Source organism: Poecile atricapillus, chromosome 5 (assembly GCF_030490865.1).
Source record: "Poecile atricapillus isolate bPoeAtr1 chromosome 5, bPoeAtr1.hap1, whole genome shotgun sequence".
Taxonomy (NCBI): Eukaryota; Metazoa; Chordata; class Aves; order Passeriformes; family Paridae; genus Poecile; species Poecile atricapillus.
This window is the reverse complement of record NC_081253.1, coordinates 14,304,015-14,318,660: the sequence shown is the minus strand read 5'-3', so window position 1 is coordinate 14,318,660 and position 14,646 is coordinate 14,304,015. Positions and strand designations below refer to the sequence as shown.

Genomic DNA, 14,646 nt, shown 5'->3' with positions numbered 1-14,646 from the left:
GTAGCATACTGACAGCTTGTCCTGGTTATTCGTTAAACCTGTGGGTTAAGCCGTTTGAGAAAGTCTTTGAGTCACAGGATATACATAGGTTATACATAACTTGCTTGCTATGCAATTTACTACCTCCAACTGTATAAGTACTTTTGACAAAGCATTAAGAACTATATTATAGATACAGTAAGACTCAATGTTCACGCGGCTTGCTTGGCCACATTTTCCATCAGGCTTACTACACTACAGGATAAAAATACCTTATACTACTGCAACTTCCCCAAAAGGCAAAAATATCCCAGTTGCATTACGGCACTTGGGAGGGAAAGAAGGAATAAGTATTTACAAAGAGTGACTGTTTCCCAACTACAGGGAAATAAAACTGCTTTATTTTCTCTCCTCTTAAGTGAAATTGATGGTATAGTTGGTACATGAAAAGAAAAATGTAGACCTGAGCAGAAAACAGTAAAGACAGAATAGATTATGTCAGTATGACTGCTCTATGACTTCAGGCCAGTCACTCAGTTCACACTGCTTATTCTCCCAATCTCACTTTATTCTATGTGTAAACATGTTTGGGAAAGGACTCTTTCTATCTATTTGCACTGGTCTGGCACAATAGCCTAATAAAAAAATTAGTAAAAACTATAAATAGAATGTTGATGTCTTTCAAGGCTAGCATACCCAGCTCTCTCAGATATATTTCATTTAATATCAGACTCAGTCTCGTGTTGACATAACAAACCAATTAATCTCCATCTCACCTGATCCATCAATACTGCCACACTACACAGTTACCTATTAGCTATAAATAAAAATTTGGGCATTTTCTGCCTTTATATACAGTTATTTTTTCCCTAGCACTGATTAAAGGAACCATATAAACCATAAGAAACAGACTGGGCCCAAGCTCTGCCAAATAGTACAAACAAGCTGGAAAAACAGATCTTTCATTCCAAGTCTGAAATAACAACAGATGTGATTTGAAACAATGGCTGGTAAAACATTTACACCCACCATTTTACACACACATTTGGAATCTTATGTCCAAAATTCCTCTCATGCCTAGGGCTTAAGAAATATAAATAAAGTCTCACATATCATTTATGCTGAATGTAAATCTTCAATCACAGCATTCTTAAACGGTCATCAACTTCAACACCATTTAGCGCCAGAGTAGATAGCAATTACTCCTATTTCTGCACCTTATGAATTTTAGTTATTTAACATGTATGGTGAAGTTAAAGTTGCTGTGGGAACCACAATTTTAGATGTACTGGCTTCTAACCAAAGAAAAATCTCTAGCTAATTATTTGGAATTTTTTTAATCTTTATTTTTTTAGCTTTAAGGAAAAAAAAAACATGCAGTTGCACCTAACTTGCTGCCAAATTACACTAAAACACATCATTTTATACACTTACTGATTTGTAGGCCACAATCCTTATAGACAAATTGGGACCAATAGTGAGCTGGCAGGGCCAAGGCATAGGCCTTCTTTCCATTTTCTTAAACATTGAAAGACGTTCCAGGCTCTCTCTAAATGAAGGAATCAGGAAAACAGAAATGAACTCTGGTGAACTCTAATAAGTATTATAGACAATACACTCTCCTTAAGGAAATGTAGGAGTCCAAACTGTTTCATCTTAGATTGTACAAAGTAAATAAACTCTATCAATAATCTTATCATTACCCATTGTCAGAAAAGAGAATGAAAAAAAGAGGTGGTACAGAAGATAATCCTCATCTTGAGCTTTATGATGGTGTGACATTAGGGCTTAAAGACCCTGTGTTACATCTAGTGATAAAACTACACAATTAAGCATTTTCCATTTATCTGTGCTCACCCAATTAGGGCATGTAGCAAGCTGAACAACACAAATTAGAAAAGGCTCTCTAAGTGGTAAAATGCTTTCTATAGTGAAGAAATAAAGAATCCAGTTTCAATTAACAGGATTTTGTTTATGTGGAAATAAACTTTTGACACTTTTTTTTATACAGTACTAGTGAATGCATTAAAGGGCATTCTGTCAGAGTGAAAGAGGTTACTTCAACTGTTTCTAGCCTAAATAGGAGATATACAAATTAAAAAATATATAAAAAAAGGAACTGTAGTGAGTTTACACTAAAGAGCGTAAATTTAATTGCACAACTTTTAGCAACGGCATCCAAAATTAACAATTCACAGTAATTTATAATATATCATTGTGAATTCAAATAGGCTTTCTCCCCAAAACAACTTTCAGATATTTTCAGTATTGGCTATTTGGCTGTAAAATTCCAACACAGAGAAAGAACTCCTTTTTTTTGTTTTTTCTTCCATTGCATGATAAAGCAAAGATAAAACAAAGTTGAGCTCCTCTTTTTCACATTATGATAAAACCTGGAATCTACCACTCTTTTGCTTAAAGCACTTGTCTGGCACAAGTCAAGATCAACTCAAGATCAGTACAGAATTTAACTTGGCATTCTACTTTTCAGGTTTCCTAGTATGAACAGTGTTGGTTTCATTAAAGTCTAAAAGTACAACGAAAGGCAAAAACACATTGGGATTTTTATATGAGATAAACACTGGATTTCCTTTTTACATTTTTTTTTCCTTAGGGAAAGTAAGGGAAGATTCTTTTTTTCCAGCAATAAAGACATCAATACAGGATTTTAAGAAATTACATGGTACTACATCATTAAGAGTACTGCAACACATATATTCAGGGATGAGTACAAAAACCAAATACATAAGTGCCAAATGCCTAAAAATGTAATTTAAGCTCAATTTATTATCTCTATCCTTTAATTTCTTATATTTAAAGAAGAAAAATGCTGCCTGTTTTCAAAGATGATCCAGTCAATACAACCCTTGCAAACGTACATTTTAGCTTGTATTTTATGAACACAACCTTTCTCTTCTGCTCTGCAATCCCTTCCCCCAAAACCCAGAGGCAGCAGAAGTGCCTCCTGTCTAATAGGCCGAGTATCATAACTAAAAACACAACAAAATCTCCTCACTCACTTTCCTGGCATGGCTAATTTATTCTTACAAGTGTTGAAATATTTTTAACAGCAGGAATAGGGAATCTAGGAAAATGGTGAGTGTATCTGCATTGGCCAATTATCATGACAGATTTGCAAAGCTGACTTGTTAAAGCTTGATAAGCAACTTAATTGCATCTAAACCCTCACATATTCTTAAACAACTTTTCCAACTAAAGCTTTAATCTACTAGCCAAATGCCTATTTATCCAGAGATTTTGGATTTCCCCTGAAAGTATGGCACAAAGACAGCTTGTAGAATAGCAAGAGTCTGTGATAAAAAAAGTATAAAGAGGCCAAGCCACATGGTAGGTTTATGCATATGGATTTTCCTAAAGGATAAACAGGCCAGGGAAGATTCTGCTTTTCTGTGCAGTCTCTGAAGCAGTGACAAAGCCTGCTTTTTTCTAGAGACTCAGTTTTTGTTGACTAGTACAGAACACAGAGACACGTGTCTCTTCACTAATGCACACTGATGCTCAAGGAGTGGCTTCTCAGGCTGCTGAGGTGCAAAGCTGACTAGCTTACCTGGGGAAGGGAAGGAAATCCCACAAATAAACTGATTAATTACAGCACACAAACCTACAGGGACAGTCCTCATCTAAAAATTACCTTTTTTAGATAATTAAAGCTAATAAATTAGCTTTGATAACAACATTACAGCTATGGTCTGCTAAGCTTCCTGAAAACCACACTGTCTAAAAGATCACTTTTCATAATTGTGGAAGAGAACTACTGAGACAGTAACATCAGACCATGATAAGGTACGTAGATGCATTTTGCCTGTTTCCCAGCTGAGACAACACCTGCATAGAAAAGTCTTGGATAAATCATTAGCTACAGTTTTTCAAAGATATACAAACTTTTATTCTTTCATTGGGGAAACAAGAAATGAAAAATCATCTTTCAATTCTTGCATTCCTAATGCAAGAAAAATGAAAAACAACAAAATAAATTGTTTGTCACGGTGGCACAGTAGACTGTGACTAAAGAGGAGAATTCAACAAACAACATTTACTCAAAGAATTCGTGGGAGTTTATCAAACCAGTGAGCTAAAAGAAGTCTGTGACCAAGGAACAAAGGCTACCCATTAAATGCAGATATTCAAGCTGCACTATGCCACAAATTCCATCTCTTTCTAAAACACATTTTTGAAATGACATTTACAGAAATGTTCCCTCCGAAATTCTCCAACACTAAAGATGGAAGAAAGCTGATTTTTTTCTTTAAATACAGAAAATTAATTTCGCCCTGGAATCTCTAAGCTCTTCTACTTATTCTAAAGTCACTGAAGAAGCTGTATGAAAGGGACTGAGGGTACAATAAGTCATAAAATTCACTGATTTCAATGAAACTGTGACACAACTGATTACTGCATCTTTTGGAGAAGAAATCACCAAGTATATCTATAGTACAATAACCAGGCTTAGCCAAATTTACCTGAACGTATAAATTTCTTCCAGCCCTCCTTCTTCATCCAAAGTATACATGAGTTTCCTCACCACATCAATACCCTGCTTTTGTTGTTCAGTTAAACCCTTTATTGGAAAAGAGTTTCTGTGTATATGAGCATGTACACTGGCACTTGTATCTCCACTTCCACCATCAACACTCACTGGAAATGGCAGACTAAGAACAAAAGAAGAAGCAGTTAGTTTAACTTCCTTCCTTATTAAAATAAGGAATCAAAACAAAAAAAAAAAAGTTCTCAGGATCAATTATTTCTATCTAGCTGCAGACAGATGTATAAAGAGCCATAGGACTTGCAAAACAAATTAACCACTATTTCAAATCTACTTGGCATTGGAAAAGTCTTGACCAGAGTGATGCACCAGCTCTGGGTATCGTGCATCAATAAAGATATCCACATACAGGAATAGATTAGACAGTAAAGCCAATGCTGATTAGAAAGCAAGATCCATTAAAAAAGATTGGACAAAATAAAGCCCGTAGAGGAGGGAATTGGAGGGCAAGACAGCCTTAAATATAAAAATTGCAGAGAGGAAGGAAACTATCAGTTCTTTGTATTCTGCCTGCACTCCAATCACATCATGGAGTCAGGTCAGATAGTGAAAAACCTGATAAAGGCATTTCAAACCATAATCTTTAAAACCAACTGCCTGAGGAGAGAGAAGAGTCTCCATCACTGCAAATCTTTATCAGAAGGTTAGACAAACACTGCTCAGCAATGACAGACATACAGCTGACCCAGTCTGCAGTAGAGGATTGCTCTAGATGACTTGTTAAAGGCCATCCCAGGCCTATGACTCTGTATCAGCTGCAAATGCCAGCAAGCAGGACATTCTTTGCAGTGGAGCTATTAGATATTTCTGGAACAAATGTTACTCTGAGATTTTAATAGCTTACAACACTGGGTGAATTTCTGACTGAAGATTACATATTTTTCCTGCACTTCATGAATCAGATTTTAAAGTTTAGCCAGGGGTTATAGATAAAATGATTTTGCAGCTCTTCAGAATATAGAAGAGTGTTAACTGAGTATAACAAACACAGCAGACAAAGATGGATAAGATCAACTCTGTGCCCCTGAAAACACCTGCAGATTTTTCAGGTCTTTCATCTGATCCATTTTTGAATGAACCACATGATACCTTTTACCACATTTCTACAAAGCAAAATAACTTTAGCATTGTATTATGTTTTTTAAAAAGCAGCCTACACAACTCCTCCATACTTTCACCTCATTAGTCCTCACTAAACTTATCCATGAAGCAACACACAATAAGCAGAGTTAACATTATGCACAACAGTGTCACATACAGCAAAATTAAAGATCAAGCTTCAGGAAAGCGTTTGGTACCTTTTTAGGAAGCAGATTACACTGAAATTTTTAAGCTGATATGGCAACATCAAAAAGCTTCAAACCTCTGACAGATAAAAGTTAGGCTACGTTCACTATATAATGCCCAGAGACTACTGTGATGAGAAGTACGTAATACCTAACACTACACAGTGCTCAGCATGTGTTTGGCACCTGGAAACAGAGAGGAAAACAAACTATCTGCTGCAAGTTACAACCTAGTCTATGAACAGGGTATAAGAGATACAAATATAGGTTATAACAAAAGGCTAAGCAAGAAATTATTTTTAAACAAACATTTTGCATTTGTACAAGTAAAAATCAAATAATCCTTTGCTCCCATGGCGGTAAACAGGGTGCAAACTTGCAGCCAGTGCTGTAACAGAATAAACATTTCTTTTGTGCTTTGTAGACAAGGAAGCAGCAGCTGAATACCAGGGCTCCAAAAGATGTACTCTGACTGGCAGAGGTACTCAGATTCATGGTGTTGCACCTCTACTGCCTCCAGTGCCAACAACAGCTCAAATAAGCCAGGAGGGGCATGTCACATTGGAAGCATAACTGCTTTTGCTATGTAGACAGAACCTGACATTTTTGCACCCAGCGTCCCCCTAAGCAAATGCAAAGATTTTTTTGTGGAGGATCAGACCATGATTTTTACTCACATTTTCCTACCTAACCCCTTTATATCTTCCAGATGGGCTGGCAAATGGCTTAAATTAATTCACTATTAAGTTCACAACATTGTTCCTTATAGAATGATGGATCTAGGTAAAAGCACATGGTCAGAAGAAAACTAGGGCTTTAACTTTCTCCTGTGAAAGCATTTCTTACAAACAGCCACATAAAGTTTGGCTTTAAAATAAACTCTAGAAGGCTTACAGCTTCCAGAAGCCATCACATGCAACAGCTAATACAGACCTTAAGACCACCATTGACTATTTGGATCAATGCCTATATCTACAGCATGACAATCAAGGGATTCCTGTTCTAACACTTAAGACATTGCTTCCATTTCCCAAGCCATCATTGTGAATATAACCCTTCTATTCAGACCTGCTCCTCTACTGACACTAGAATCAAGCTATTAATATCTGTAACAATACCTCATTATTTCTTCCCAGTAATGTCCTTACCTAAAAGGATCTAGGCTGTTGCTGTGACAAAACCACTGTTTCTGAGGCTATTTTTGGCTTATTGTTTCCCAGTTCTCTGCTTATATTGTCCTTCTGTCTCCCTCTTTAGACTCTGGCTCTAAGCTATAAGCTTAGGAGGAGAAGAAACCATCATCTTAACATTTATTTGCACATTACTTAACCAAGGGGACCTGGCTCACAACTGGAATTCAAGGTACATAACAGAAGTACTTACAATAATCGCATTACTTACTGCTACACTTTTACAGAAACCATAAACCAGTGGATCACTGGCTATTTCAAGATAATTATTAAGAAAGAATAACTTCCCTTTAAAAAATGGCATAGTACCTAACAGTCTTTTTCATACTTACAAAAACTGAAGTGAAATTCCTGTTTTCTTCAAGTTAGCAATGATAATTCCCAGCTGATCCTCACTAACAGGACTACAAAGATCTGTAAACAGTTCAATGTGTCTCTTCTCATATTTCTTTCCTCTTAAAATAGAGAAAAACATTTACATATATTGAAACTATTATAAGGCCATTTAAAAAATATTTCCTTACAAAACAGTAACAAAAGTAATATATTTGCAATTACTTTTACCAAATAAATATACTTGTAAAATGAAAGAAATCAAATAAACTTACCTGGTAGAAGTTATTCTACCATAGGTTATATTATTTATCCTAAGTGTTTATATGATTCCCCTTTCTCCCTTCTACCCTAAAATTGAGGACTCTAGCCCTGTGACTGTATAAATCACTAACTACATCTAAATGAATGGAATTCTGCCAATTTTCACTGGTGTGGATAAAATGCTAATAAAATAGGCTGTTTATGGATTACACTGGTTATTTCCTTTGCAGATGTAAGTCTGTTCTTGTGAAAATGTATTTTAAATTACTGTTGCTGGTAGGGGTTCCATTTTAGTAGTCTAATTCAGTAAATTCATCGGAGAAAATGGACTTTCAAGACTACTCAATAGACTAAGAAGTAGTAACAGTACAGATCAGAAAGGCTGGCCAATGACAGAACAAAATTCAGTTGAATTGGTACAGTTTTGATCTGGATAATCAAACGTAAGATTTTCTTGAATTTTTACCCTATAGTATTTTCTCTAATGAAGGCAAACTCTGTATCAAAGGGCTTGGTGTGTACAAGCTACAACAAAATCTGGTGCTCCGTAGCTATTCAAGGCTATAATGCCATAAACACAGTCATTTTCATTCACAACTCAGTTTTAACTATTAAATTTGGGAATTTGGGAAGCATACAGCTTCTCACACTGATTAGACTGCATTCATAAAAATACAAACTGCATCATTAAGTCTAGTCTTCTGCACTCACAATTAGATCACATAACCTTTTTAGAAACATGTTCAAGCTCTGGCTTGAAAGGAAGTAAAGATACCTTCCTTTCCCTGCACCACTACTTAACAGAGTGTTAGAAACACCTTGCCAGCCTAAGTACATTCACTGACAACTTTGTAACACTCATGTCACCATTTTTTCTCAGCTTAGAGTGTTTTTTTCATTCTGCACCTTTATTTACTCCAGCCTCCATATTTACAAGCAGCCAACAGTCTTTAAATTTTTAGGTTGAACAAACTCACCTTTCTAGTTTTGTTTTATTTTTTTCTTTCTAAAATTCCATTTAAATTCAGTAGTCCTTTTCTAAGCATTTTAACATCCAGATTAACACATTTTGAAAGCAGAACACAAGGAATGAGAAGGCTTTGTGCCTTCTATAATGGCATTAATATGCTCATGGCTCTACTACAGAGTTGCCAGTTGCCTCAGAAAGCTCTCCAATTGTCTGGAGAAGTCAGATGTCCCACGAGGATTCTTCAGAGACAAACTTCTGTAGTGTGCTGTTTATCTTTAAAGTCGTTTTGGTTTTTGTTGGTTTTCTATTATTTATTTTTTTTTAAGAAAGCACTTCCTATGTTTATATGTACTGGAAATATAAGACTGACAAGAAAACAGACCACTGCAATGTCAGACATCTGTATAAGACTTCAGGTTACATACTCACATTGTTTGCTTCTGAAGCAAGTCCATACACACAATAATAGCATCCAAAACTAAGCAAAATTAAGAAAAATCTCAGGATATGAATCAAGTAACAAAAAGTGTTTTTCATATAAAAAATTTTACATTTTCACTCCCTCTCAAAGACTGGCAAACATGCATTTTAGTTAAGAAATAGTCTTTTGAGGTAAATACTTTTCAAATAACTAATGTGCAAAAGATTCCTATATAACTTATGTGTACTGTAATGTTGTCTCTGCCCCATTTACCCAATGGAACACTAAAAAGACTACTTCAGATCACAGCCTCTCAACTGTCAATGAGAGGCTCAAGTCCAATAAAAGGAGCTTTAGAATGTTACTCTGAATCCATCAACAAAATTTCAATATATATCATTTTCTCATACAAGTTTTTCTTCAAAGCACCTTCATCTGACAAACTCTTAGTTTCTTCCTCATCACAATTCCCACTGGGAATGTGTGAGCCAGCTGACTAGCAGCACACTTCTCTGAAACAGGTCTGACTGCCCAGATAGAGCTCACAGCAATCGTTTTATGGCCAGAGACAACCTAGGAAACTGATCTGTATGTAAATGAAACACATGAAGGAACACTAGACAGATCACCCTTGAAAACCCTTCACCCTATATGTAACTAAAAGCAGAACATATTCACACATGAATGGCATTGAAACCAGGAAGCAATACTTGGCAACGTTAGAAATACTTCATCAATAAATCAATCTGATCTATTCTGCTTTCTCTGGGGTAGAGCCAGTTTTCTTCACAGGAGCTGGCAAGGGGCTGTGTCTTGAAATTGTGCTGAAAACAGTGATGATAATACAGGGATACTGTAGTGGTTGGTGAGCAGTGCCTGCACAGTCAAGGCCTTTTCTGGTTCTTGTACCACCCTGCCAGTGAGGAGGCTGGGGGTGGAACAAGAAGCTGAGAGGATACACAGCAGGGACAGCTGGTCCCAACTGACCAATGGGATATCCATCACCTGGCATCATACTCAACATGTAAAGCTTGGAGAAAGGAGGAAGAAGGGGAGATATTCAGAGTTCTGGTAAGTCTGATGGAGCCCCTGCTTTCCTGGAGATGGTTGAATACCTGCCTGCCCATGGGAAGTAGTGAATAATTCCCTGTTGTCTTCTGCTTGTGTGTACAGCTTTGAACTTCCCTATTAACCTGTCTTTTTCCCAACCCACGAGTTTTCTCCCTTTTGCCCTTTCAGTTCTCTCCCCTTCCAACTGGTGGGGGAATAAGGAAGTAGCTGTGTGGGGCTGAGTTACCAGCTGGGCTTAAACCACAACAGTCTGATTTCTGGTACTTCTGCTGACTTATTTCATAAATAACATTTTTATTAAAAAGCATAAACCAAGTTCTGTAATGCTATTTTTAAAAAACACATGCCTTATTTGAGGCCTAAAATTATATCACTATCTTTGTTCTCTTTAATTAACAGAACACTTCATAAAAGCAATGATTCCTTTTAAGGCCAAGACTACATCTGTTAGCCTAAAAGAATGTCAAAAAGCAGCTAAATCTGCTTTTAGACAAACTTACAACCACAAATTAGCTCAACTTTGATAGTAGCTAAAATTTGGGAGGCTGAGTCCAATTTCACAACACTGCCTTCCTGTCTCCTACGTAGCTGAATCAGTTCAAGAAGCGCTCAAAAGCAAAAGGATACAGTCTGCTTGTTTAGAGCCTGCTTTAATCACATCTTGAATGTCTTCCAGCAGATCAAAATCTGGCAGCATTAGTGACCTATGTACAGTAATATTTTGGTATTGATCCTCACTGGAAAGGTCATTTCTAGTGCCATTAGTGCCAAACAAAACTACAGCAACTTCATCTTTACTCTCAGCAAAAACCTGCAAATACAAACAACACAGCGCCAGTATAAAAACACAGGTAGATTAATACACAACTATGTTAGGCAGTTAACAGCAATTTGAAACATCAGTTACAATGGATTTACTTTTTTTAACTTATTCAGTGCTATCCTCTCAAAACGAAACCTTACAGTGAGTTCACAAAGTTAGATATAATTACCAAATTGACAAGCAGTTATCTGGGATTAAACAAATGAAATTGGCTGATTCAGCCCTCAAAATGAGTCTTTTGTGTGGTAATTATTAGTTGTTGAAGTCTCAATTATTAGTAAATGAATAAATTAATAAAAATGTTTCACAGATGTAATTGTTTCCCTCTTTAACATTTCTGAAGTCGCACACACCTGTCGCTGCACAAACTTTGTCATAATCTTCTTGGCTTGCTCAAGTGAAGACTCTTCACCAGGGGATGAGCTGCTCATTGTAAGGCCTACATCCAGGCACAGCACTATTGCCACCTGGAAAGAATGAGTAATAATAAAAAATAAAATATAAGCGTAATTACTTAAAAGGTTAAAAGGGTACACATGACACCTAAAAATCAAACTACACTATAAGTGGTTTCTTTTACAGTAACTGTTAATATAAGAGACAATGGTGGAAGACAGATCTGGTATAACTGCACTGAAAAGAAAATCATTTAATCCTGTACCACGTTCCAGACATTTCGGTGGAAAATACAAAAAAATCCTGTTACACAATAACTTGTAAAAGGCATGCAATTTCTATACAACCCCATGAAAGTATTAAGAATCTAAGGGCTTTTCTACACTAGGAAATTAAACAGATCTTTTAGTTAATAACGACAATGATGAATTCAAATTTCAATTCAGGGGCTTAAATCCCTCAAGTTATTCTGTTTTTGCATTTCTGATCACTTCTTTAACTGACCTACACAAAACACTGCCCAAGTCTGCCCATGACTTGATTTATACACTGGAATTAAATAAAATTGTTACTTGCAATTTCTCGTTTAAGTTCCTCTAAAGCATTTCACAGACTCCCCTTATCTTGATTAATCATCCAGATGTATGTAGTTGCAAGAGAAATTCAGCAAAATGAGGCCCTGCATGTCCAAGGCTAGCTCAAATTTTTCCTCATGGATTAAATCAAAGTTCCCTAAATATACATCAAAACCTTGTTTGATGGGTTGCCAGCAGATTAAATTACATTGCTTGAAAAAACTGTTTGCCAGAACACAGGAAAGTTGGGTATTACCTAGGCTGGTGCCAGCTGACTTGCTTTAAAATACAAAAATCTATCCAATTCCAAAAGAAATTAAGCTGGCAAAAGGATGTGAGCAATAATCCTAAGTCTGTCAAGTGACACCAGATGCAGACTCTGTTTTTGCAAAGCAAAATGGATGAACAGAGGGAAAAGGTGTTGGTCTAGGCTCTGCATACAGCCTTGCAAGCAACTCCAAGTACCTTTTCAAAGACCAGCTGAAAGAACCTGATCCTTTTTGTCACCAAAATACACAAGTCTTAAAACCAAGTTAAGAATGACTTGGCCGAGTTTTAAGTCCAATGCTCTGCATTAGCAGCTCTCAAGCTATTTTCTTGCCCTCCTTCTTTTCCCTGAATATATTGTGCACGTTTTAACAAGCACTGGTTTAATCCCCTGCATCCTGCAAGGAAAGGAAGAGAGAAAGAAGGCTGAGCAGCAGAGCTCCACAAGTTGTCCAGCATGTTGTACTCAGTCTCAGCACTCTACTCCTCACTCTGCTTAACCAGTGGCTTGCCTGGAAGCTGGGAAAGACTGTCTGAATCAGCCAGGACTGCAGAAGCTTAGAGTGGAACAGAGGTGGTTACTGAGGCTGCACTGCATTCTCACAAGAGCCCCGTCAGTGCTCACCTCCAGCCTGAGGAATTACTCTACCCACATCAGCAGCTGCAGCCCCTCCTTGGCTTGGTGCTGTGTGCTCTAAAAACACCCCAAAACTAGCAGTCAAATCCATCCTGTTGTCCAAAAGGGGTAAAATTCTCTTCAGGGACGGCAGGACGACAGCAGAGAAGCCAAAGAAGCACAGGAGAAGAGCTGCTGTTTTGCCTATGAAACACACGATCAAGTGTCAATGCCAACGTGCCCCTCTGGAAGGCAGCAAGCCCAAGCTGGCTGCCTGTTCAGGTAAGTGGAATCCTCCTTCAGGGAGAGGGCAGCTCCTCCGGTATCCCCTCTCTGTCTCTCTTCAGCCATTATTGACCTCTGGGCACCTCACCCGAGCACCCGGGGCTGCTGCAGGGTCCTCGGCGACACTTTCCCGATGCTCCGCTCGTGTGACAGCCCTGTCACACCTGAGCTAAACAACCTGCTCTGCTCAAGTACTGCTGAGGGCGATATGAAACAAGCCTGCCTCTATCTCTGACCTCTCGGTGCTCAAGTAGCTATCACAAAGCAAAGAGAGAGATGGCTAAAGCGGCACAGATAAAGCTGCGTTTAACAGACACTAAACTGCCCGGTATAACTAGAGACCTTAACACAGCTTTCACCAACAAGTTTCCTTAAACGGACCACACATACAAACCGCATTTTCAACAGCGTAACACCAGTTCTACCATTATTCTAGCAATAGCGAAAGTCACTGCTGCGGGAGCTGCACTGTGCTCTAAAGCAGGAACACTGACTCCCTCTGAGCTAGTCAGCTTTGCACCGGCAGCGGCTCGGCGGCCAGCACGGGGAGGGGTTACCCGGTGCCAGGGATGGGGACATGTGGCTGCCCGGGGCCAGCGGGACCCCCGGCCCCCCGCCCTCACCTTGCCGCTGGACGCCATGGCGCTCGTGCCGGGACGCGGTGCGCCGCGCTCAGCGCTCCGGCCGCCGCCGCCACCGCGCGTCCCGCGTCCCCCCGGGAACACGGCGGCGCCGCCTCGCGTTCCGCGGCGGGGGCAGCGCCGCCTAGCGGCGGGCGGGGACCCGGGCGGGGCCGCTCCGGCAGTGCCCCGGTTCAGGACATGCTGAGGGGGAAGCTGAGCTGGGTGCGGCCGGCCATGGAAGAGGGGAGGGAGATGTCGGGTGTCCCTCGCATCTTTCTCCTCAGGGCTTTCCCCAGCCCTCCCTCAAAGTGCCACATCTCGCAGGTGTGGTATTCATTTTGGCCAAAATGTGATCAGAGCGTAGCCGAGGACAAGCTCGAGGTGGATGCACTGGGGTCCCTGAGGAGAGGCAGTCGCAGGGCAAGTGTCAGAGGCTCTTGTGCCCTGTCCTGTCCTAGAGCAGCTCCCGGTTCCCCCATCCCTCGCCCATGGCCCTGTGACCCCGGTGCCAGCCCAGCCCCACAGCTGCTCACACCCCACACCAGCCGTGCTGGGGAAACAATCGGAACGGTTAAAGGTGGAAAATTTGTGTGAGATTCGGTTGAGATGACGACAGTTTAATAAGAAAAAGCAAGAGCCATGCACACAAGTAAAGCAAAGCAAGGCATGAATTCACTGCTTCCCCAGGGCAGGCAGGTGTTCAGCCATCTCCAGGAGAGCAGGGCCCCATTACCTGTAATGGTGACTTGGGAAGACAAACACCATCACTCCAAATACCCCTCCTTCCTCCTCCTCCTCTCCTCTTTAAAAACTATGATGTCGTATGGTCTGTAATATCCCTTTGGGCAGGTGGGTCACCTGTCCCAACTGTGTCACCCCCAACTCTCTTGCTATACAAAAAGCAGAAAAGGCCTTGGCTCTGTAAGGCCTGCTCAGCAATAACAAAAATACCTCTATATTATCAACCCTGTGTTCAGCACAAA

At 39.4% G+C, this 14,646-nt stretch overlaps 1 protein-coding gene across 1 annotated transcript in view; it reads right to left on the bottom strand.

The window, feature by feature from the left end:
• The window catches only part of XRCC5 (X-ray repair cross complementing 5), a 49,293-nt gene extending 35,541 nt beyond the window's left edge, over window positions 1-13,752 (bottom strand). Inside the window, exons 1-7 of the mRNA XM_058840164.1 lie at window positions 13,664-13,752; window positions 11,255-11,368; window positions 10,706-10,889; window positions 9,016-9,064; window positions 7,352-7,474; window positions 4,461-4,649; window positions 1,414-1,528 (exon numbers count right to left, since the gene is read on the bottom strand). Of these exons, the coding sequence (XP_058696147.1) occupies window positions 1,414-1,528; window positions 4,461-4,649; window positions 7,352-7,474; window positions 9,016-9,064; window positions 10,706-10,889; window positions 11,255-11,368; window positions 13,664-13,681 (792 nt within the window). The 5' untranslated portion in view covers window positions 13,682-13,752. The remainder of the gene's footprint in view (window positions 1-1,413; window positions 1,529-4,460; window positions 4,650-7,351; window positions 7,475-9,015; window positions 9,065-10,705; window positions 10,890-11,254; window positions 11,369-13,663) is intronic.
• Between the last annotated feature and the right edge of the window lie 894 nt (window positions 13,753-14,646).